Source organism: Marmota flaviventris, chromosome 1, assembly GCF_047511675.1.
Source record: "Marmota flaviventris isolate mMarFla1 chromosome 1, mMarFla1.hap1, whole genome shotgun sequence".
NCBI classification, from domain to species: Eukaryota; Metazoa; Chordata; class Mammalia; order Rodentia; family Sciuridae; genus Marmota; species Marmota flaviventris.
Window position 1 is genome coordinate 178,429,160 of NC_092498.1, and position 26,416 is coordinate 178,455,575.

At 40.4% G+C, this 26,416-nt stretch overlaps 1 protein-coding gene across 2 annotated transcripts in view; it reads left to right on the top strand.

The window, feature by feature from the left end:
* Plcl2 (phospholipase C like 2) overlaps positions 1–25,457 on the top strand; it is a 191,213-nt gene extending 165,756 nt beyond the window's left edge. For both annotated transcript variants that reach the window (XM_027923164.2, XM_027923165.3), the window contains one exon: positions 24,583–25,457. In XM_027923164.2, coding sequence (XP_027778965.1) covers positions 24,583–24,756 — 174 coding nt within the window. In that variant the 3' untranslated portion in view covers positions 24,757–25,457. The remainder of the gene's footprint in view (positions 1–24,582) is intronic.
* The last annotated feature ends 959 nt before the right edge of the window (positions 25,458–26,416 follow it).

Here is a 26,416-nt window from a genome sequence, read left to right on the forward strand (position 1 = left end):
TTACAGAGGATTGATTGGGAAATTAAAGATTCTAGTCATTCAACTGTCATTTCACACTTTAAAGTGTAATCAGAGCCCTAATGTTAATATGAATCCAGAAAAAACAATAAGAGGATTGGGTAACGTACAATCCAAGGAAATGCATAAAGGAATTGCCATTTGAAAGAAGTTTTCCTTTAAAGGTGAAGTTGCATATGTTTCTCTCAGCATGCTGCTTTTAAAAATTGACTTGGGTTACTTTTATTATAAAAACAATACATTTTTGTTTTAGAAAATGTCAAAGGCAATAAGCAAAGGTGCACATAATCCCACCATCCAGAGACAGTTAGTGTGGGTTTTCTGCCATACATTCTTCCAGTATTTTTTTTCTGTGCTGGATTTAATGTGACATGATTTTTTAAATAACATAGTATATGTACCTTCAAACATTTTTTGAGTTTTTATTCCAGGAGTTCTTACTGTTCTTCTTAGTGCTTGAGGATACGAATAATAACAACACAGGACAGTTATTTCATCCTGGATCTTGGACAAGTAAATGTAAAACTGCTTTCTGCTGTTCACCCTCCAAAACTTTATGCTCATTTGAATTTGAGACTGTAAAGACATTATCATAGCTGCCTCTTTTAGTCTCCTCACTACTCCTCCAGTTTAGAGATCCATTCCTGCCACTTACAACAGTTTTCTGATTTGATTGTGTAAAAGGTCCCCTTCCAAAGCTAGCGAGCTTGCATTTTCTCATGTTAAACCCCTACTCATTTTATAATTAAAATCATTTTCTTGACTTCTTCAAGCACTTCCCTTCCTACACATGTACTTTTTAAATACATATATATCAAGATCTTCTGCTTAGAATTTAACTCCAATGGTTTGCAGTTCTGTAAACAGCAGAAACAAGAATTTACAATGAAAAGGGATTTGGCGTTACAACTTGCTGACTCACCCCCTTTCAGGGGTGGAGAGTATACCACACATTTCCTGCAAACCTCAGGAAAAAATAGCACAGAACTTTAAGCCCTGTGGTAGGAACAAATGCTCATTTTCCTTCTATTTTATATAGGCAAGTAGAGGCCTAGGACCAACTTTCCTTGCTCCTCAGTTTGGTCTGGGAACCAGCAGTGTGAGGTCCCTTGGGAGCTTGCTGCGTAGCAACAAAGGGAAAACTTTCTGTCACCCTCTGAAGGCTGGCTGGAATGAACTAATGGTAGATAGATCCATAGAAGGAAAGGTGTATGCATTCCTTTCCTGTGCCCAGGACAGTCATGGGAGTGTGATTACCCAGTAACCCAGGGACAATTTTGAGGGGTACTAAATGATTTTAGGTGAATGGGAAAGAATTGGAGGAATCTATGTGTCCTTGCTGTATGATGGAAAGGCTTTCCCCTTATCTGTTTCTAAAGTTTAAACTCTGTTTAGAAGAACAAGTGTTCATGGGGTCTGACGTGTGAGTTTGCTCTGAGTTGGGCTGTCAGCATTTCCGTGGCCGGAGGGAATAGAATGCCCTGAGTTTCTTCCTCCATTTATTCTTTGCAGTAAACTTGGAGAGGTAACATCCCTTTGGGGCTACCAAGTGGTGCCTCCTGGTGGTACAGAGGCTAGGCAGGGTTTGAGTTAACTCCAGATATGGAAGAGTAGAACAGGAAGACATGCTGAGGGAGCTCTGGCACAGTGAGGCCAGAGCATGGGCATTATCTGGGGTGCTAAAAAATGTACTCTCCTGAGCCCCACCCCACACCTACTGAACCGAAATATCCAGGAGTGGAACCCAGGAATCTTCTTGCCTCTCTAGTTCCTCAGGGAATTCTTAGGCACACTAAAAAATATTGAGTACCATTGCTATAGAATCTATAGAACTCATTGGAACCACAAAGGAGGAAAAGTGACAGTGTTAGTCAGCTTTTTGTTACTGTGACAAAATACCTGAGAGAAACAGCAGAGGAAAGATTCATTTTGGCTCATGGTTTCAAATGTTTCAGTCCATGCTTAGTTGACTCCTTGCTTTGGACATGAGGCAAGGCAGAATATCATAGTGGAAGGGCGTGGTAGAGGAAAACTGCACACTTCAGCCCTCAGGGCAGCCCTGGAAGCAGAGCTTGCGGGGCTGAGGATAACATATAGTCACCAAGGTCACTCTCCCAAGAACCTCCTCCCTTCAACTAGGTCTTACCTCCTACAGTGTCCAGCACCTTATGGTAGTCCATTCAGCTATGAATCCATCAGTAAATACATGGATGAGTTTAGTGCCTTTGTGATCTAATCATTTCCCAAAGGTCCCACCTCTGAATATTGTTACATTGGGGATCAAGCCCTCAACACATGAACTTTTGGGGAACATTCCGGATCCAACCATCTCAGAATGTAGGGCTTTCAGTCCCAGACATACCAGGGATTCTGCTCACCCTAAGAAGAGGCACACTGTTGGTAAGAAAGTTCATAGGTCTAAGGATATTCATCCTATTGTTTTTTAATCTTGCTTTATTTTATTTTATTTTTTGGAAAATGGTTTAAGATACAGAATTGAACAAAGGAGAAATAAAATCATTCAGGGTCATCACATCCAGAATCATTCACTACTAACAACTTGGCATACATACTTATTTTTTTTTTATTAAATAAAAAGCATTGATTTGTTTTTATAAATGCATATTTATTATAAAGAATTATTTTATTTATTTATTTATATATTTTTTTAAAGAGAGTGTGAGAGACAGACAGAGAGAGAGAGAGAGACAGAGAGAGAGAGAGAGAGAGAGAGAGAGAGAAGGAGTGAGAGAGAATTTTTTGATATTTATTTTTTAATTTTAGGTGGGCACAACGTCTTTGTTTGTATGTGGTGCTGAGGATCGAACCCGGGCCGCATGCATGCCAGGCGAGAGCGCTACCGCTTGAGCCACATCCCCAGCCCCATAAAGAATTATTTTAGTATAGAAAATATAAAAGTATTAAAAGGACTTTAGATCCTCCCTCTAATTAGAACCTTCTTTAAATGTGAGTGACCTTATTCCAGGAAGATTTTCATACGCAGCATATGTGTGCACGGATGGGTGTGTGGATGGAGATGAGTATGACTGAGTTTGAGTCACATCTTTTTTCATGTTGTTGACATTTTTGAAATTGTTATCTATCTCATAGTCCATGACATCTTTGCATTGTGTCACAGTTACAATGGCAGTGATGTTCCTTTTTTGGAGTGTGACCCACCCACACACACTTCCACTTGCTTGTTTGATCCAGCCCTCAACATAAAATCATTATTTTTTACTTCTTTGCAAACCTCATTAAGATATAATTTACATAAAATAAAATTTTCCAGTTGTAAACATATAATTTCATGATGTATAATGTATATATAGTCATGTAGCCTCCACCACAACTATGATAGAGTATTTCTGTCACCTCCGAAGGTTTCTTTGGGCCTCTTTGTAATAAAATCCTTTGTGTTGGTAACCACTGATCTGATTTCTCCATATATATTTTCACCTGTTCCAGAGTGTTATATAAATGGAATTATATAGGATGCAGTTTTTACTACGTGACTTTTTTCATTTAGCATAATGCTTTTTAGATTCATCCACATGTTTCAACAATCCATTCCTTTTTATTGATGAATAATATTCTATTTTTATGGATGCAACACACTTTGTTTATACATGAATCAGTTGATGGACATTTGGGTTGTTTCCAATTTTCAACTATTGTGAATAAAGCTGCAAAGAACATTCACATACAAGTTTTTATATGGACATATGTTCTTATTCTTCTTGGGGAAATATCTATGAGTGGAACGGCTTGATTGTTTGGTAAATGTATGTCAGATTTCATAAGAAACTGCCAAACTACTTTAAAAAAAAAAAGTCATTTCCTATTTGCATTCCCCTCAGCAGTGTTTGGAGAGTTCCGATTGCTTAGATGATCCTTGTCAACACTTGAAATAATTGGTTTAGCCATTCTAGCAAATGTATGAAGGCTGAATATCTGTGTGTATAAAAAAATTATGATGGGTCTTGATGTGGTTTTATTTATGTTTCTTACACTTGAAGTTTGTTTAAATTCTTGGATAGGGTCTGGGGATATGGCTCAAGCGGTAGCCCGCTCGCCTGGCATGCTTGCGGCCCGAGTTCAATCCTCAGCGCCACATACAAACAAAGATGTTGTGTCCGCCGAAAACTAAAAAATTAAAAGATTCTCTCTCTCTCTCTCTCTCTCTTTTAAAAACAATTCTTGGATATGTGGATTTATAACTTTAAATAAATTCGGAAAATTTCAGCCATTATTTCCTCCTTCGATTACTCCAGCTCCACATATATACTGCTTGGCATTGTCCCATGAGACACAGATGCTTATTCATTTGTGTTTAAGGTGTTTTCTGTGTTTAAAAGAAAATGTTGGCGGTTATACTGTCTTCAAGTAATTAATATTGCTGTCTTCTATATTATCTAATATGCCATTAATCCTGTTTTTTATTATTTTTTAATCCTGTTTATTATTATTTTTTTTAGTTGTAAATAGACACACAATATCTTTATTTTTATGTGGTACTGAGGATCGAACCCAGTGCCTCACACATGCAAGTCAAGTGCTTTACCACTGAGCTACAGCTCCAGTCCCAGTATGCTATTGATCTATTTCACGTATTTTATATCAAATTTCATGCATCTCTCCTCTTTAAGCTCATCAAATCCTCTGACTTCTTGAACATGTGTAATAGGCAGCCTAAAGCTACTTCCTCCTCTCCCCTCCTCTGAGCTTCAAACTCCAGCCACCATGGCTTCCTGAATTGCAGGCTCTGTCCTCTGAGCCTGTGGGGCTGCTGGGTTCTGGGCCACACCCTTCTACATTATTACCTGGAAACCACACAAAGTGTGCGACACTCTTTTTCAGGGTTTTTGTTTGTTTGCTTATTTTTTGTTGTTTTTTAGTACTGGGGGTTGAATCCGGGACACTTAACCACTGAGCATATCCCCAGCCCTTTTTACATTTGATTTTGAGATAGGATCTCGCTAAGTTGCTTAGGGCCTTATTGAGTTGCTGAGGCTGGCTTTGAACGTGGAAGCCTCCTGCCTCAGCCTCCTGAGCCACTGGGATCATAGGTGTGTGCCACTATGCCTGTCATTCATGGCACTCTTGGTATCCTTCTCTCGGATGTCACTCTTGTGCTCTCTGAAAGCCATTGTGTTCTGTATTTTGTCCTGTTTTTTAATTGTGTCAGCCCTATTCCTAACTTTTCCAGTGTCACTTTCTTCCCACCATCTGCCCATAATGTCTTCTGCTACTCCAGCAAATAGAAGAAGAAAAGAGAAGGTCACTTACTCTGTTCATATCCCTCTGGTTGGGTTGAGTGTTAGGGAGAATTTTGTAGACTCTAGTGACTTGACAATATAGGTACTGTGAGTTTTAAAAGTTTATTAAATTATGTTATATCCTTTTCTTAGTTTGGTTGCTCCTTGGTAGTTTTTTACCTGAGTTTGTTTTTGGCTAATTTTGCTGTTTGGGCTCCTTTTGTTGGAAATGTGGGATGGGAACTCCAGTGCATCTTCATCCCTCCACCATTATCAGAGCTCCTCTACTTTCATTTTTTCATTTGCTAAAATGCTCGCTATACTGGTGGTGGTGCTCGCCAGGCCCACTGACTGCCATTCCTAAGATGCTAGGATCTCCTAAGAAGAGTGCAATTTTCACAGGCCTGCTCTTCGTTACCAGGAGCAAAAATTCACTTAGACTAACTCACTGAGGAGGGGTGAGAGATTCTGGCTTATACAGCCCAGGAAGGGCAGGAACCTCCAGGAACTCTGAGACCAGAAACTACAGTCCAGCTTCACATAGTTAGGAAGCTGTTGGAACCCCAGTGGCCCCAGAAGAGCTGCGTCTCTGTGGCCAGTGCTCTGCCTGCTTGTCTCTGTGCCTCTGCTCAGTTCTTCTCCCTTCTGCCAGCCCATGCACTGTGCCCATTGGTACTATTTTGGAACTTTTTCTTGCCTTGTTCTGGCCCTGACAGTACCATATAAGCTTTTATTTCAAGTGCTCAAACTATTTGTCTTTCCTAGCTTAGCTCAACCATTTAGCTCCAGACTGAGCAGTCCTAAGGTGTGTAAGTCTTCTCTTGTATCAGGGCTCCTTGGATCGAGCCCTCCCCCTACCTCCATACACTGTGTCCAGGAAGATCTTGTCCTGTAGCACAGAAGCTGGCCACCTTGAGTGGCTATTTCAGTTCCCTACTGCTGTTTAATAACCCACTTCAAAACTAGTGGCGTAAAATGATTTCTACTACTTTTTCCCATTATTCTGTGTGCTCACTCAGCCACATGGTTTTGTGCTTCATGTGGTATTGGCTGGCTCTATCCTGGGGCATAATTCTGCTGGGACCTCAGCTGGGCCTGGAACATCAATTAGGCTTTACCCACATGACTGGCATCTCATCTGGGGTGGCTGGGCTTTCATAGCGTCTGTATCACATCTTAAAGTAAGTTGATTGCAGCCTAAGATGTCTCCAGATGAACTGCTGCCAAGCCAGCTCTCCCCATCCTGTGCCACTCTGCCCTCAGAAACCAGACTGACAAGGAAATCCTGCAAGTAATTAGAGATTTGTTCTCTTCGGAAGCATAAGACTTCTGCCAAAAATGAATCAATAAACCAGATGGCGTTGATCCCAACATTGAGCTTGGTTTTTATTTTTACCTGAGGTGTAGTCTTTACCTTGAAGACTGGCATTTGTTTCCTTTCTGAAAATCACTACTATGGTCTGTGGACTGATTGCATTTTCTTTTTTTTTAGACTTATTGACACTCATGTCTTAGTTATTTTATTTTGCTGGGAGCCATTAGCCAAGTAGGTATGACAATTTCCTTGCCAGCGTACCCCATGTTGCTGACATGTTGCAGCGACATTGAATGTAGGTGACCTTGCTCAAGGACCAAGGCAGATTAGGGTGTTCCCGGTTTTAAGATAATCCTGTTTAGGGCGTTCCCAGTTTAGGTTCCAGGTTTAAGGTTTAAGATTATTCCTGCTGGGAATAGGGCGTATCCTGCTGCCTGAGTTCCCCTTGAGTTCTCATGGGATTCAGACAGTATATTTTGGAGATAGAAGCCCAGTGGAGGTGGATTTGGGCAGAGAACGTGGACTTCCCCAGAACGTGATTGTAGACGGCTGGTGTGAGTTCGGCTACGAGCCACCACACAGCTTGTAGATTCAAACAGCAACTCTTTATTCCCGAACTCACACCAGCCGTCTACAATCACGTTCTGGGGAAGTCCACGTTCTCTGCCCAAATCCACCTCCACTGGGCTTCTATCTCCAAAATATACTGTCTGAATCCCATGAGAACTCAAGGGGAACTCAGGCAGCAGGATACGCCCTATTCCCAGCAGGAATAATCTTAAACCTTAAACCTGGAACCTAAACTGGGAACGCCCTAAACAGGATTATCTTAAAACCGGGAACACCCTAATCTCCTTGGTCCTTGAGCAAGGTCACCTACATTCAATGTCGCTGCAACATGTCAGCAACATGGGGTACGCTGGCAAGGAAATTGTCATACCTACTTGGCTAATGGCTCCCAGCATCTCCCCCCTTCTGATTAATTAAACAACAAGCAATGTGGCTTAAGGACCGTGCCTGGTAGGTTGTCCAATTCAACATATGGTTCTTACCCGTCATCGGAAAACTGACCTTTAGGCGTCAGCCTCCTGTCTTAGGTTGATACCACTGCAATTGAATCATACCCGTCACTGACTACCGGTCCAGCATACAGCCATACTTGTGGATAGGTCTATGCACCAGTGGGGGGGTGAGGTTCTTTGCCTCACCTCTGTTGGCCCCCAAATTTGGCCTTGGTGCCAGTGGGGGAGTGAGGTTAATGTGGCTTATGGACCGTGCCTGGTAGGTTGTCCAATTCAACATATGGTTCTTACCCGTCATCAGAAAACTGACCTTTAGGCGTCAGCCTCCTGTCTTAGGTTGATACCACTGCAATTGGATCATACCCGTCACTGACTACCGGTCCAGCATAAGCCATTGGCCCCCAAATTTTAGACCATCACTAGCAGAAGGGAGGAGGATACAGAAATGCCACGACACCAAGCCAATTGACGGCTCCTTGGGAAAAAATTGCATCACTGGTGACACCATCAGCAAAGATATGTCAGCACTACCACAATTAACATGGGGTGCGCTGGCAAGGAAATAAAAATTGCATCACTAGTGACACCATCAGCAAAGATATGCCAGCATTACCACAATTCGCTGCACCAAACGATAGTTACATAGTCCAGGCAAGTTCTGCAAGCAGTTCAAAGCAGAGGAATCTATCAATATGTCCATTTCCTCCCAAAATCCGTTTCCTCCCAAAGTAAGTTGACTCTTTGATTGAGCATTACTTGTTGAGTTCTTCACCGGCACTGGGATGGAGATAGGAATTCTGGCAATGATGCTAAAGAGACATTATCCTGAAAAGAATTATTAAATATAATGAAAAGGAAAGGTGAAAGTAAACAAACAGATCTGTTAACCTACTTTAAAAACAATCCTTAACAGCCTTTTACCTAATTTAAACTAGTAAACAAACAGATCTGTTAACCACCTTTAAAAACAATCCTTAACAGCTGTTTACCTAATTTAAATTAAACCATTTAAATCATGTGAATAAAAAAAAATAATAATAATAATTCGGATCCATTTTTTCATGAGCGTTCCTCAAATAAGAAATATGGACATACGCACATACAGACATACAACACAAAACACAAGAGTGTACACAAACGTACAACACATAAGAAAATAGTAAAGGCCTTGTAGCTTTACCTAGGTGAAATCTCCATTGCAATGTTTAAAAACTCCACAGTCAAAAAATAAAACTGATCAGAAAAACATTAACCTAGGTTTGTATGAGCTCAAAAAATAAAAATAGAACCTTATGATGTGGAAAAATGCAATAATAAAATAGCTATTGAAAAAAGCATCCTGGTTAATCACTGTCGCAGATGTAAGAATGGCCAAGCTGGAGTTCTGGATATCAGCTGTTATGGATTTGAGTCAAATCATCTTCTTTTCGATCTGTAGAGACTGTTTTAGTTAATCTCTCTGGAATCCAAATGGGCTGCTGTTCTCCCTGTGGAAAAACACAAACAGACCCCCGACTCCAGACAATCACTGGGTCAGGACCTTTCCATTGTCCTGTTAGAATATCTTTCCAAAGTACTTTAGGCTTATGTACATTTTTTGGATACATATGTCTTTCCGCAGCACTAAGTCCTGATGAATCCAAATTTAAAAAGTTTAGAGTAAAAAGCGTTATTTTAAGTTTATCTTTGGGGGATATATACCCCTTTCCAATTCCCTCTTTTTGCTTTAATAAGTATGTTTTAATAGTTTGATGAGCTCTTTCAACTATGCCTTGTCCCTGTGGATTGTATGGGATTCCTGTTATATGAGTAATACCAAATGATGAGCAAAATTGTTTAAAAGAGGTAGAGGTATAGCCAGGACCATTATCGGTTTTTAACTGTTTAGGAACGCCCACAGTGGCAAAATTTTGTAAGCAATGAGCTATAACATCTTTAGTTTTTTCTCCGGCATGAAGGGAGCCCATCAAAAATCCAGAAGAAGTATCGACTGTAACGTGTAAATATTTTAATTTTCCAAATTCTGGCAAGTGTGTGACGTCCATCTGCCAAATATGGTTAGGTATCAGTCCTCTAGGATTGACTCCAAGATTAACTTGTGGTAAAAATGTCACACAATTTTGACATTGTTTTATTATATGTCTGGCTTGTTCCTTAGTTATTTTAAAACGCTTTTGTAAAGTATTAGCATTAACATGAAACCTTTTATGAAAATTTGTAGCTTCTTCAAATGTAGAGAAAATATGTATGTCATGTGTAGTTTTATCTGCTAAATCATTGCCTAAACTAAGGGCTCCAGGCAATCCTGTATGTGCCCTAATATGTCCTATGAAGAATGGATCTTTTCTGTCCCAGATTAGACTTTGTATAGTGGAAAACAAAGAGAAAACAGTAGAAGAAGGGGAAATCCTACCAGCATCTTCAAGAGATACTATAGCATTAACTACATACTGACTATCAGAAAATAAATTAAATACAGAATCTTTAAACATCAAAAAAGCTTGTAAAACTGCATTAAGCTCTACCTTTTGAGCTGATTGTTTGGGTACTAAAAATGTAAAAGTTTGATCTGGGGTAACTACTGCTGATGTACCATTATTAGACCCATCAGTGAATATATTTGGAGCATTCATGATAGGTGTTTTTCTTGTCATTTTAGGAAAAACTACAGGATGCTTAGACCAAAAAGACAACAAAGGATTAGATGGTAAATGATTATCAAATGAAACATTAGATTTACACATGATTATTGCCCAAGTATTTAACTCATTAGCTAACTCATCAATTTGATCCATAGTATATGGAGTAATAATTTTATTGGGAGAAATTCCAAACACTCCCTTTGCTGCTTTTATTCCTTTGAGTATTAATTGTCCTACAGCCTCAGGATACCTAGTAAGAATAGTGTTAGGAGAATAAGATAAATGTATCCACAATAATGGACCTTCTTGCCAAAATACTCCTGTAGGAATATTTTTTGTTGGTAGTACAATAAATAATAAAGGCAAACTTATATCAATTCTATCCAAATGCATATTTTCCATATATGTTTCAATAATTTTTAATGCCTTTCTTGCTTTAGGAGTTAACATGCGGGGTGAATTTGGATCTGATGGACCTTTTAGAATATCAAATAAAGGTCCCAACTCTCCTGTTGGTATACCTAGATAAGGCCTTATCCAATTTATGTCTCCCAATAACTTTTGAAAGTCGTTAAGTGATTTGAGTTGATCTACTCGTATTTGAATTTTTGGTGGACGGACCATGGTTGAGGATAATAGAACTCCTAAATAATTAATTGGAAAATTTAATTGTACTTTATCTATTGCTATCTCTAGATTATAATTTTTTAATAAGTTTGTAAGTGTGGCATAACATTCCAGCAATATGTTTTTATCTTTATGTGCCAATAATACATCATCCATATAGTGAAATATTTGTAGTTCAGGATTTTGATTTCTAAGTGGCTGGATTGCTTTGTTAACATATATTTGGCACATAGTTGGACTGTTAGCCATCCCTTGAGGGAGTACTTTCCATTCATATCTCTGATCAGGACCTTCATGATTTAATGCAGGGATAGTAAATGCAAAACGTGGACTATCCTCGGGATGAATTGGAATTGAAAAAAAACAATCTTTAATATCTATAGCTAAAACATGCCAGGTTTTTGGCAAAGCAGACAATTGAGGAATCCCTGATTGAGCAGGTCCCATAATAACCATCTCATTATTAATGGCTCTTAAATCTTGCAATAATCTCCATTTACCAGATTTCTTTTTGATGACAAAAATGGGAGTATTATGGGGAGATATGGAAGGTTGTATATGTCCTTCTGCTAATTGTTATTTGACCAGATCATGGGCTACTTGTGTCTTTTCTTTAGTCAGGGGCCACTGAGGAACCCACACTGGTCTTTCTGATTTCCAAGTAATTTTGATTGTCTCAGTGGCCCTTTCTGAAAATCCAACCCATGTCTGTCTGTTCCTTGATCTATTTGTACTGGTGCTGCTATACCTTGCCCTTGTTTTCCTAATCTTTTTTCTTTCCTAAAGCCTTGTCTAGCCCTAGTAGTGGGCGAATTAGGATTGATGTTATTTGTTAATGTCAAACCTAATTGATCTAGGACATCTCGTCCCCATAAATTTATAGGAAGATGATCCAATAAATATGGCTGTATAGTTCCTTCACATCCTTCAGGATCCTTCCAATCTAATATCATAGAACTTCTATGGGGATTAGTCGCCACTCCTAGGCCTCGAAGCGTTTGAGTGGCTTGTTGTAATGGCCAATGTTTTGGCCATTCTTGACGAGAGATAATGCTAAGGTCAGCTCCTGTGTCCAGTAGCCCATTAAACTCATGACCTTGAATATTTAGTTTTAGCATTGGGCGAGAATCTAAATTTAAAGACAACATAGCCCAATCTACACCTGTGGAGCCTAATCCCCTGGAACCTCTTTCTACACTATGACTAGGAAATTTATTATGTAGGCTGGGTATTATTAACAACTGTGCTATTCTATCTCCAGGTGAAATTACTGATATACCTCTTGGAGAACTAGCTATAATTTTTATTTCACCTACATAATCGGGATCAATTACCCCAGGACTTATCATAAGTCCTTTTAATGTAGATGAACTACGTCCCAGTAATAAGCCTACTGTTCCTTGGGGAAGAGGTCCTTTTACTCCTGTGGGAATGATTTGAACTCCCATCTCTGGAGTTAATACTGCTCTGGCAGAGGCGCAGATGTCCAACCCTGCGCTCCCTCGGGTTTGTCTGATGAGGGATTTAATGGACAATGTGTCCTGGGCACTACCCTGATGGTGTTGCTGGGATCCTCCACTGCCCCGTATATTTGTGGTTGTGGGCCCCGGAGCATTGGGCCCCCCTGTCCGTTTTTTGGCAATGGAGCCTGATGCCTTTCTCCACGATATCTTGGATAAATACCTGGTCTTTGTCCGTTTTTTGATAAGGGAGTACCTTCTATGGTGGTTTGAGAACGGCATTCATTAGCCCAATGTCTCCCTCTACGGCATCGTGGGCAAATACCCGGTATTCTATTCCTTTGATGCCTACTTTTGTTAAACCCTCCTCCTATGGGGCAATTCCTTTTAAAATGTCCTGTTTGTTCACAATCATAGCATGTTTTTGGCCTGGCATCTAAAGCCTGTTGTACTGCAGCTGCCAAGACTTGCCCTTGTTCATTAATATCTCTACATAATTTAATATATGTGTTTAAATCTTCATGTCTCCATGGTCTAATAACCTCTCTGCAGCAACGATTTGCTTGGTCATAAGCCAGTTGTTTTATTAATGGCATTGCTTGTTCTGTATCCCCAAAAATTTTGGCAGCCGTTTGAATTAGCCTATCTACAAAGTCAGCGTAAGGTTCATTAGCTCTCTGTATTACCTTAGATAGCTGACCTTGTAAATCTCCATGTCCTTGTAAAGTCTTCCATGCCCTAACTGCGTCTGCAGCAATTTGTGCATATATAGCAGGATCATATTCAATTTGTTGCCGTTGACCCTCATAAGGTCCTTTTCCTAACAACATATCTAGATTTCTTTGAGGGTAACCGGCTGCTGCATTTCGCCTAGCTGTCTCCGCGCAAAATTCCTCATTGGCAACCTTCCATAACAAATATTGTCCTCCATTTAGTACAGATTTACACATGCTAGCCCAATCTGCTGGCGTCATGTCCAAGTTAGTAATGGACTCGACCATGCTTACCGTGAAGGGAGCTTGGGGGCCATAGGTTGTTACAGCCTCCTTTAACTGCTTCACTGTTTTAAAATCTAATGCACGGTGAATTCGCTGCCCTCCAGCCTGTTCAAGTACAGGGCATGCTAATCTTTGAGGTCCTGTCTCAGGATCCCATTTATCAACTACGGGGTTTGAGGGCCACTCAGCTGTCTCCATCGGTGGGGCTGTTGGTTGAATTACGCCCTCTTGTGATAAAACGGAGTTAGTAACAGCCTCCTGTTGTGGCCTTTTTCCTAACAACCCCTTTTCCTTTAAATTTTCTTCCTCTGTCTGACTAGCTCGAGAGACCTTCTCTTTTGCTTGATCTAAAATGTCTTTCTCCATGGTCTGAACCTCTAACAATTTACTTAACATCTTTTCGGTTTGTTTTTTACTAATTTCTAATCTACTATAAAGATAACGCAACCCAATAAGATAGCACAAAACAAAGCCGAAACTGAATGAAACAAAAACGGAATAAAAAATCATTGTATCAATTTTCTCTTCCTCAGGGCCGACAAACTTCAAACCTTTAGTCAACCATTTTTTCCAGTTTGCCTGAGAAATTTCTAGGGATAGGCAGCTTGAAACAAAAACAAGATAAATCAAAACAATAACACATTGTTTTTTGAATTGGTCACCCATTCTTTCGCTCTTCCTCAGGGGCGAGCAATTTCACTTACCTCTAAACTTCAGAAGTTCCCCGTACGGGCCACCAAATGCCGCAGTCTGGCTGGGCACACAATCACGAGCCACCACACAGCTTGTAGATTCAAACAGCAACTCTTTATTCCCGAACTCACACCAGCCGTCTACAATCACGTTCTGGGGAAGTCCACGTTCTCTGCCCAAATCCACCTCCACTGGGCTTCTATCTCCAAAATATACTGTCTGAATCCCATGAGAACTCAAGGGGAACTCAGGCAGCAGGATACGCCCTATTCCCAGCAGGAATAATCTTAAACCTTAAACCTGGAACCTAAACTGGGAACGCCCTAAACAGGATTATCTTAAAACCGGGAACACCCTAATCTGCCTTGGTCCTTGAGCAAGGTCACCTACATTCAATGTCGCTGCAACATGTCAGCAACATGGGGTACGCTGGCAAGGAAATTGTCATACCTACTTGGCTAATGGCTCCCAGCATTATTTATTGGTGATGTCATGTGTTGCCAGTTTTCCTGAAAAGCAATAATTGACTGAAAGCCATCTCTCCTTTTAGTGTGTGAAAACTCAGAATGGTTCAGGAAACACACTACAGTAGTGCTCACCATTAGGCAGGCCGCTCTTCCTGATCCATTTAAAACACAGAAAAACCTCAAGCATTTGGATCCCTCTAATGTGGAATTTGTGATTACTCAGCTGATATTTGATTAGGCACAAGGTGTGCTTAAAAGAGTAATAATGTGAAGGAAGTGCTTACATGTGCACTGTTGTTCCTAATGTGTCCAGAGTCTCACAGTCCTGGTCCTGCTCATCCCCCAGCCTCCTATCCCTCTCCACTTCCTCTCCTCTGACCCTGGTCCCTCTCTGACCTCCTTTTTTCTGTGCTTATGTGGTGGCTCACTTCTGCTATCAGGAGACTCCAGTGACTGCTCCTGAAACCCCCATCCCACCTCTGCCACCAGAGCAACCATCTAGCTCTGTGCCAGTCCAGGCCCCCTCCTGCTTCAGAGTGTACCGTAGCTCTCTCCATGAGCAGGTCTGTAGCAGGGAGAGATGCAGAGTCCAAACTTAGAAAGCTTTGTGGTCTAGAGGACATGCTGCTGAATTATGGCTGGGCTGCAGAGCATTGTTTCCTAGAGTCATGGAAAGCAGCAGGATTCTCCACAGCCCCCCACACCTACCCAAATCCTTTCCCGCCCTTCTGTCCAGGCCCAGCTCTCCATCTTGGTTGAAGAAAACAAAACTTATTTCTGAGGAGAATGGCATTCCTTCTAAATTTAAATTAAATTGAATCTTATTTTTGAAAGTTAAAATTTTTGACAGTCATACAATTATTGGCAAATTGGGAGATGACTGTAGGTGTGATGAGAGCCCAGATGTGGGCAAAGTGTATGGGGAGAATCCAAACTTGAGGATACTCCTCAGACAGACCCACCATCCTCCCATGATCCACTGCTGCATTGTACAACTGAAGCATCTCTGGATTAAGGAAAAAAAATCAAGGTCCAAGAGCCACGTTTACAGTGTGTTCTTTCCACTCTCAGCCAGCACCTCATCCTCCCCAGGGGTTCTGAACCCCGTGGGGTGGAGGCAGGGTAGAGGAAGGCACCCCTGCTGTGGTGAGACCAGTTTGCAGCTTGCATTGCAGCCCTACTGAACAGAAGGGGAAGCCACAGGAGAGAAAAAAAATAATGATGCACTCCAGCAGTTCTCACGTCCTGTAGCAAAGCATGGGTCCTGTTGCTGTAGCTTGAGGTGATTCTGATGATGGGGATCTTTTTTCATGTGTAAGGTTTATTAAGACATCAGCAGGAAGTACGCCTGACCAAGCTAGGAGGGCTTCCTTAATCCTGATTAATGTGCTAGGTCTTAGCTGGCCACAAAAGGCCTCTCAGAAGGGGGGCCATCAAAGGATAAGAAGGGGCGATTTGCAATCTGTAGCCAAGACTCCCATGGCCCTCCCTGCTTTTGTTCACGCATTCCTCTTCAACATATCTGACTCAGACATCTGTATTTCTGTTTCTGTATTTAACCACAGGAAGATTGAATTGTCTACACAATATGTTGATATGCTGAGTGCCTTAAAAATACAGTGGAGTTCCTACTTTGCTTGCATGCAACATGTGGGGTTCAACCCACTATGGTTGGAGGTCCCACCATTTAGTTTATCCAAAAGGAAAACAAAAGGTTCTGTGTGTTTCAATATAATTTGCTATTTAGACTCTGCCTCAGGCAAGGTCCCTAATCTCCTTAAACTAAATTTTCTCATTATAAAACAGGGATAGTAGTAGTGTCTTCTCAGAATTAAGAGACTGTCATGAGAGAATCTTCGTAAGTGGCTTATTACAGTGTTTGGCAAAGCAGTCACTCAATAAATAGTAACCAGCACTCCCAGAAGGCTTTGCTGGTGCATGTGCCTTCATATTTTGTTTTTAACATATTTTAGGCTTAGGACCATAATTACTTTTATAGCCCTTCTGAGCCAATCTGAATTGTGGTTGTAAGAAATGTACTAAATCATTTCCACAGCATTCCTTTTTTAAAAGACTTTTATTTTTCTAGAGCAATTTTAGGTTCACCGTAAAATTGACAAAAAGGTTCAGAGACTTCCCATATCCCACCCACACACCTCCCTATTAGCAACCTCCACCATAGTGGTGCATTTGTCACAGTCAGTGAATCTGCATAGACACATCATTGCTCAAAGACTATAGTTTATGTTAGGATTCACTCTTGGTGTTGCACATTGAATGAGACTGAACAAATCTATAATGACATGTATCCACTGTACTTTTTTTAATTAATGTATTTACTTATTCATTCATTCTGTGGTGCAGGGGATTGAATCCAGGCCCTTGCACATGCTAGGCAAGTATTCTACCACATAGCTGCAATCTTAGCCACCGTTTTTTTTAAATTTATTTTTTATTGTATGTATTTAAGGTGTACAACTTGATGTTTTTATTGTGTCCATCATTATAGTATCATGCAAAGTATTATCACTAATCTAAAAATCCTCTGTGCTCTGCCTATTCATCCCTCCCTCTAATCCCTGGTACCCTACTGATGTGTGAACTGCCACCATGGCTTTTACCATAGCACTCTTGAAGGAGGTTTGAGCATTTGGCCTGAGATTTTTAAATGCTTATGAAATACATGGTTGGGGCTGGGGTTGGGGCTCAGTGGTAGAGCACTTGCCTAGCACATGTGAGGCTCTGGGTTCAATCCTCAGCACCACATAAAAATGAAATAAAGATAATGTGTCCACCTACAACTAAAAAATAAAGATTTTTTTTTAAAAAAAGAAATACATGGTTAAAATATATTCCCTTTGTATGTGAGTCTCCCATCACCTGAAAGTGACTAACCACAAAATATTTACTAAAAGGCCATGTTTGTGACTGCTTGCCATTAACTAGACAGATAACCAATGAAGAAATGACAACTTCCTGGCCACCTGGCTTTCATTTCCTGTCATGAAATGTGTGTTTGGGCTCACAGGGTTCTCTGGTTTTAGTTGCAAAAGACACTCTGCTGAGAGACAGGAGAAGAACCCTAGACTTGCCTGCCATCGTCTGAGGGTTCCCACAGCCTCTTGGAGACTTACAAGAAAGATAAAGTAAAATGATTTAGTTGGGAAAATCAGATGCATGCAAATCCAGTTGCCAAGGAAGGACTGAGTCGTGGGTTGGGATGGGCCCACTCAGGAAGGCAGTCTGTTTTCCTGGTAGACCTTAGAGCAGCCCCAGTGTCCGCCAGAGTCAGCCTCAATCTGCTGTGTTTCTTACTGTGTTCCCAGGTAGATAAGAAAGCCAGAAAGGAGACAGCTAGTCCATACTCGCCTAGGTGAAGCTTCTTAGGTTGGAACCTTTGGCAAAGCCCAGGGCAACTCAGAAGTCAGTGTAGACCCCAGATATGGAAAAGTCAGAACTAGACTCTGATGATTTACAGTCCTGTTTGCATCAAAACAAAAAGACCTGAATACTTTTGTGCTTCCTTCAAACTCCCAAATGTACGGTATGAGTGTCCACTTCTTTCTCCTCCCTCTCATTACATGGAATTTGGAAAAAGTGTCTGCTGGCCCCCAGGGAATGGCAGATGGCTGTCTTTGCTCTCTGTAGCTCCACGCCATGCGGTCATTGCCAGGGCCAATTGTAGAGGTCAGGGACAGCTTCGCTGGGTCACTCATCTCCACAGTAAGGCAGTTCTGTTTTCCTCTAATAGATAGTTTGACAAAGGGGCTTTGAAAAAATTAACTGGAGTATCTAATCCCTATTGTTTTATCTCCAGATTTGGATAAAAGCAGTGAATGTAATTATTAATTTTGGTTCCAAAAACTATATAGCACTAACAGATGTACTTTGAAATATTTTTAATATATTAAAAACCGAAGTTAAATGTAGTGACACATGCCTGTAATCCCAGCTACTTGATGCCATCCTGGGCAACTTAGCGAGAACCTATAGCAAAACAAAATTTTTTATAAAGGGCTGAGATGTGTGTAGCCCAGTATGGTAGAGCACTTGTCTAGCATGTGCAAGGCCCTGGGTTCAAAGAACTGAAATAAAGAAACAAAAGCAAACAAAAAAAACTAGGACATCTTTTATAATCACACAGAAAGTTTGGTGACTAGCCAAGTGTTGAGTACAGCTGGGACACCAGCTCTGGGGTTTGGCATCTGCCATTGTATATTTCCTGGCTGCTCCTGGCCTCTGATCCAATCCCAGGTAAGACATAGGCACAGCCAAACTCAGCAAGAGCTGCTGTGGTGTGGCTTCTGCCTTTAGAGATGTATTTTAAAGATACTTTCTAAGGCCAAAAGTGAGAACCTTAAATATTTTGACCTAAGGTTGTTATAACCCTTTCAAGATGAAAACCAAATCAAATAAATTACAAAATTCAAAACAGAATGTGTGAAACTGAATGAGGTTTGGGTTTTTCAACTGAAAACATTGCAAAGCCAGCTTGTAGAAAGATTCTTCTAAACTAGACACCCTATGTCAGTGGGTGGCAGTGTTTTAAATAGCTTGTGCTCTTTTGAAGTCTTTTGAAGCAATGACATGTAAGCATTGCTACCGCAAACACCACCACAACCTTCAGAATTGTCCTTCACTCATGATCGATGTCAGGCAGGTAGTTTTAGACACACGAACAGAATAAAAGTGGTGGGGACCAAGTTTAGCAGCTCCCCAGGTCTGGATGTGTTGCTTGTAGCGTCCTTTGGTGTCACTTGCATAATGGCTGAATGCCTACCTGTTCTGTTGGAAATACCATCACAACTTGTCTGAGTTTGGGAAACATAAAATTCATCCAAAGAGCTCTGTTGTTGTCACATTAATTATCCCACACCATCTGGAGTTTTTGTTTTAAATAACCTATCATGTGGTAGATCTATATATGCTGACATAGTAAGGTTACCAAGACGTGGCTTCTGGTGAGTACAAAGGGAAACCAAAGAACAATGTAGATTACTTGATACCACTTATATAAAAAGTAAAATATCTATTTATAACATATATACAAAGAAGGAACGAGAAAGATAAAACATGGTTGGGGTGGCAGCTATGGGTATTTAAGAGGAGATTTTCACATTTTACTTTAATTACATTCATTCCAGGAAACAAAAATTCCTGCTCTCATGGAGTTCATGTTTAATGAGAGAGACAGACAATGAAGAAAATAACAGAGTATGTCAGATGGTACTATTTGTTGTAAAAAAACAAAGCAGGAAAAGGGTAAGGAGAACCATGGGTACATGGCGGAAGTTCTAATTTTAAATAGAATTGTGTCAAGGTAGATACCACTTTAAGGTGATTTCAAAGTCAAGACATAAAGGAGGTAAGGGAGTGAGCCTTGTACATTTTTAGACAAGAGCCTTCTGATCAGAGGGAGCAGTTTGTGCACAGACCTCGAGGCCTACCTGGAGAAGACCTGCTAAGTTTGAGGTACATTGAAGAGCCAGTATAATGAAGGCTGAGTGAACAAGGCAAAGAGATGCAGGGAATGAGGATGGGCCCTGGGCAAGAACTTTGGCACTCACTCTGAGTTACTTGTTGAGCCACTGAAGAGTTTTAAGAAAAGGGAAAGGTATGTTCTGACTGTGTTTCAATTGGAACTTTCCGCCTGTCATGTCAAGGAAGACCAGTCAGAAGGGTACCATCATAAACCCAAGGAAAGATTATAGTGCCTTTGACTGTGGTGGTGGCAGTGAGGGTGATAAGAAGTGGTGGTAACCTGAATATATATGTTTTGAAGGCTGGGACATATATAGGAACTTCTGATAGGTGGGGTAGAGGATGGAAGAGAAAGAGAGGAGTCAGTGATGACATTTTGATCCGAGTGACTACAAGAATGGAATTCTCTACCATCTCCTCCAGAAGATAAAGGCAGAGTGAATACTTTGTAACTGATTCTACAAGGCCAGCATTACCCTAATACCAAAACCAAAGACAGTATAAGAGAAGAAAGTTGCAGGCCAATATCTCCCAGGAACATCGACACAAAAATCCTCAAAAAATTAGCAATAGTAATTCAACAATGTATAAAAAGAATCATATATCAAAACCAGGTGGGATTTTTCCAAGGTATGCAAGATTGGCTCAACTTTTAAAAATTGATTTGTGTAACCCATCACATCAACAGGCTAAAGAAAAAAAACATGATCATAACTAGACACAGAAAAAGCAAGGGACAAATCTAACATCTGTTCATGTTGAAAACTCTCAGAAAATTAGGAATAGAGGGGAACTTCCTCAACTTGATAAGGATTGTCTACAAAAATGTGAAACTAGCATCATACTTAATGGAAAGAAACTCAAAGATTCCCACTAAGATGAAGAACAAAGCAAGGATGTCTCCTCTCACCATTCACCACTGTTGTGAAGACTTTCATGAGTAAAACTAATGAACTCTGAAAAAAGATAGAAAGGAAATAAATAAATGGGGAAATGTTATAAAAACTCAATACTATCAAGATAGTATTTCTTCCCAACTTGATTTATTCACTGCAATCCAATCAAAATCCCAGTGAATTATTTTATGGATCTGATAAACCAGTTCATATGTAGAGGCCAAAGACCCCAAGTAGCCTATACAATATTGAAGGAAAAGAACAATCTTGTCAACAAATGGTGCTGGAACAATTGGATATCCACACACCAAAGACTGAATCTAGGCACAGATCTTACACCCTTCTCAATAATTAACTCAACAAGATCATAGATCTAAAGGCAAAACAGAAATTATAGAACTAGAAGATAACATAAAGGTATGGCAATTACTTTTTTAGATGCACCACTAAAATAATAATCCAGGAAGGAAAGAATTGGTGAACTTGACTTCATTAAAACTAAAAACTTCTTCTCTGCTAAAGACAGTGTTAAGATAATGGGAAGAGAAGGCACAGATTGGGAGAAGATATTTGTAAGACATATCTGATGAAAGACAGCTTTCCAAAATATACAGTTTCTCAAAACGAATTCTCAGTTTCTTAACAATAAGGAAATAAACAATCATATTTTAAAATGGGCAAAAGCCTGAACAGACCCTTCCCCAAAGAAGATACATTATGAAAGTAAACATGAAAATAATGTTTAACATCATATGTCATTAGAGAATTGCAAATTATGACACAGTGAGTTACCACTACACACCTATTAGAATGGCCAAAATATAAAACACTGACCACAGCAGACATTGGCTAGAATGTGGGGGCACAAGGACTCTCACTCAAAGGCCAGTTGGTGTATAAAATGGTAGACACTTGAGAAGGTAGTTTGGCAATTTCTCAAAAACTTAACATATTCTTACCATATGATGCAACAATTGCACCCCTTGGCATTTACCCAAATAAGTTAAAAAAACTTATGTTCAATTGCAACTTTTTTTTTATAACTACTCAAATTTGGAAGTTACAAAGATGTCTGTCAGTAGGTGAATGGATAAACTGTAGTACATTGGACAAAGGAATATTATTCTGTGCTGAAAATAAATGAGCTATCAAACTATAAAAAAGATATGGTGGAACCTTAAGTCCACCTTGCCAAGTGAAAGAAGCCAATCTGAAAAGACTGAGAACAGTATGATTCCAACTGTGGAAGAGTCTGAAAAAAAAAATTACAGTAGAAAGATTCAGTGGTTGATAAGGGTTTGGGTTGAAGAGGTATGGGAGGGAGCACTCAGCAGAATGTAAAGGATTTTTAGGGCAATAAAACTACTCTGTCTGCTACCATAATAGTGGATACACATCGTAATACATTTGTGCAAATCTATACAGCACCACGTAAGAACCCTAACTTAAACAATAGACTGGCTGACACTGATGCATCATTGTGGGTTCATTGATGAGAACACACACGCCACTGGGGCGTGGGATGTCAGTGCTGCAGGAGGTGCATGTGTTGGGAAAGGGTAGTATGTGAAAACTCTGTGCTTCCTGCTCTGTTTTGCTGTGAACCGGAAGCTGCTCTAAAAATAAAGTTTATTAATTTAAAAAGTAATACTTGGAATTTTTAAAACACAAATGAATTATGTAGTTACAATCTACTAAAACTATGAATGCATGTAGCGATTTTGCTTGTGAAGGCAAATAAGCTCTTTAATAAGAAATTTTATTCCTGATACAATGTGCTGCTGTGTTAAATACAGAGGCCTCATAACCAGTAAATGTTCAACATGTGAGTTCAGTGACAAGGAGGAATGAATAAAAATGAAGCTCCTTCAGTGAGACTAAGCCTTGCAACAGCTATTCATAGTCACTAATTTAAGGTCTGTATAAATCAGGAAAGTCATGAATGATAAGTGGTAAGCAACAAACCACTCTGTGGATTTGGGCCTCGTGGTGGTTTAAAATCACATTGCAATTTGGTGTCACCAGCAACTGAAATTTGATTATAGTCTAGTTGCCTGCCAAGGTAAGGCCTTACCATCACCCTCTGTAAACAGCCCCAAGCTCTGGTTATACAGGGACACTTTAAAGGAGCTGCACTTGGGAGGCAGTTAGTAAGGAAAAAAAAAGGAAGAGAGAAAGAATCATGACAAAGAAAATGTCAAACTATAGAGCAATTATAAAGAAAACAGGAGAATAAATCGAAAACCTAAGAAGGGGAAGAAAAACCATGAACAAGGAGAGTAAGAGAAATGGAAAGGCCATAGTGTGAGTAGAAAGAAGTGTTAATGGAAGGCAGGTCAAATTTGAAAGGAAAATAGAACAAAAAAGCAAAGTAAAAGGAGTGGAATCTGCAACAGGAACACTGTACCACACTGCATCGTCTCTTCCACCCTGCGACCTTAGAGTCATTTGCTGATACCTCAGCTCTGAGGTTTTCAACCAGGGCTGCCCCCAGTGCACCCTCCCACCAGGAGAGAGCTAGCAAAGACTGCAGATGTTTTCAGTTGTCACAGTTGAGGGGGTGCCATGCTACCTAGTGAGTAAAGACCCAGGATGCTGCTAAATATCCTGAGATGCACAGCACAGCTCTCACCCACCCCTGAAGAATCCTGTGGCCTCTAGCTGAAGTGACGAGGCTGACAGATTGCGTTGGTCCATTGTCAGCTCACATTCCAGGCTCCCAACAACTGTGCTTCTCATCTGTCCACCTTTTTCTGACCTGTATACATGTCAGGCTAAATCCATGTCGAGTCAATGGTCAGACCTCATTAGAAACTAAAATGGGGCTAAGGACGTTTATCCAGAATGAGAATCCTTTCTGTGTTCTTCTTTCAGCAGATGCAGCGAGGGCCTGCCTTGGGCTCACCACTGCTAGCACTCTTAGAGGCTACCTAGGCTCAAAGACCAGACTCCACATATTAGTGGCTGTTGGAGTGAGGGGCTGGAGGGGAAAGGGAGGTATGTGACTGTAAAGTCATGGTACAAGGGATATCTTTATGGTGAATTACTCCTGTGTCTCTGTTGCAGTAGTGGTCACATGTGATAGAGCCTCATGGAACTTTGGGCTCATTGCATCAATGTCTGGGTCCTGGTGCTGATATTTTATTATAGTTTATGTGGGGTGTAACCATTTGGGGGAATTTGGGGAAGGAAATGCAAGACCTCTCTCTACTGGCTTTGTATCCTTCTGTGAATTGGTACTTACTTCAGAATAAAGTGTTTCAAAAAACAAGCCTTTTTTAAAAAGGGGCTAGGTGGGGGCATGCCTCTGATCCTAGCTCCTCCAATGATTGAGACAGGAGGATCACAAATTCAAGGCCAACCTGGAAAAACAACCAGCTGGGAATGCACCTCAGTGGCAGAGCACTAGCCTAGCATTTGAGAGGCCCTGGGTTCAATTCCAGTACTGCAAACAAAAACAAGATTGGCCAAACAATGAAAGATATGATTTTAACTGGGATAGGCAGGAATAGCTGTTCAGATTTCCCAGTGGAAAGACCTGGTTTTGTATTAAAAGTGACCTATTTGGATGCAGTGCCAATAGGAAATAAATGTGTCCTCTTGTGGAATCAAAATTCTCCTCTTTCAGCAGAAGATCTATATTGTAAAGTCTAGCAGAAAAGTCGTGTCATATCTAATACTACTCAATTGCATGTTTCATTACAGGGACAAGCAGATCTTTTGAAATATGCAAAGAACGAGACTTTGGAGAACCTGAAACAAATCCATTATGCTGCTGTTTCATGTGGACTGAATAAACCAGGCACTGAGAACACTGAGAAACCACGCCGGAGCCTGGAAGTCATACACGAAAAAGCAAATGATGAAACTGGAGAATGAGGAAGCTGCCTGTCAATCATTATGGAGTTTATAACTCTAGGACCAATCATAGTCAAACGAGACATTGGCTTTGCACTCCCTAACGAGAATAATATTTGGGATTTTAAAGCACAACTGGAATATCTAATTGCAGTCTATTAAAACTGTGAATGTATGTAGCAGTCTTATGTGTGAAGGCAAATAAACTCTTTAACAAGAAATTATATATCCCTGGCCCAAATATGCTATATTTGTATACAAAAACCTCCTAATTCAGTTCCAGTGTGAAGAACAGATTGTTCCCTCTAGTTCTCTTGAGAAAAATTTTCCCAAGTGAAAATAATTTCTTCAAATGATAATGGATTGGATTGTCAAATTAGTATTTATTGGTGAAAAAAAAAATCTAATCTATTGCTTTTTACTTATGTGTGGTTGCCAGAGTTTCTGGGTTATAGATGCTTTGGGTAGCATGCTTGCTGAGCCATAATTACTGAGGAGAATGTAAGTGGGCAGGTCCCCTGAATCCCCAGGAACCCCGGAGAGCCACCGAGGACCTGGAATGTGCAGTTGGACTGAAGCTCCCTGGCTGAGGATATGCTGTGGCAGCACATGATCAACAAATGATGCAAAAGCAACTAATCTGAAAGTGACACATTGTAAATAGTTTCTCCTTGTATGAAGTAGTGTTCACATTAAAGAGATGTTTTATGATATTTCTCCAACAGCAGTACCTGCTTTTAATGAAATTTTAACATTTCTAGTTCAAAATTGTCTATTCTTGAGTGGCTAGTTTATTGTTGAATGGATCATTATGTGCTCAAAATAAGCTACTTATCTGGCTTGACTGTGGTTTTAGTAGGGTTTCAACAGCATGGGGAAGAGGCAGTTGACTGTAAAGTGAACCCAAACCCCCACAGCCGTCCCTGTAGGGCTCCTGGATTAACCCCCTAGTAAAGGACACCTCAAAATCAGGCAAATAGCAAATTGAACACAGCTACAGAGCCTGGAGCTGATAGAGCTTTCCTACAAGTCTGCAGGGGACAAATCCCCGTATTTTTTTGTTTTTCTGAAAAAGTCTTATTTCCCCTTCACCTCTGAAGGGTACTTTTACACCAGCTGAGATTTTAATCCAGGCTTTTATTTCCAAAACCAGTGAGACTTCATGCTACTTTCACAGAAACCTAATTACTGCTTCTCCCAAACCAAAATTGCTTTCAAATCTGGAAGACTAAAAGTTCTCAAAAAATATTCAATGGCCCCTTTTTTCTGTCCAGTGATTCAGATATGTGATCCTGGTACCTGTATCTCTTTCCCAGCTGGGTATCTCAGTATTATGTTTCCTCGTGGTTAAGGAGATACCCAGGCAGGTATAGTTCAGTTACTTTTCCCCAGGCTCCTGAACATCCTCTTAAAAAATAATTCCTTTGCTCAATTCCTGCCATGTACATTCTAATAGAATACTTAAGCTAAGGTACCCATTTCCACTGGCCCTTCTGTAGATGTAATCTTAGTTAGAAAATTAATTCTACCCACTACTTAGAGAATAGTGCAGTTCCCTGCACATACCAGCAAACTGCCAGCCAACAACATAGGCTCTTGGCTTAGAAATGAGCTCAGGGGGAAAATGGAGAGAAAATAAAAAGTAGACTTATAGAATAAGAAATAAAATAACACATAACTG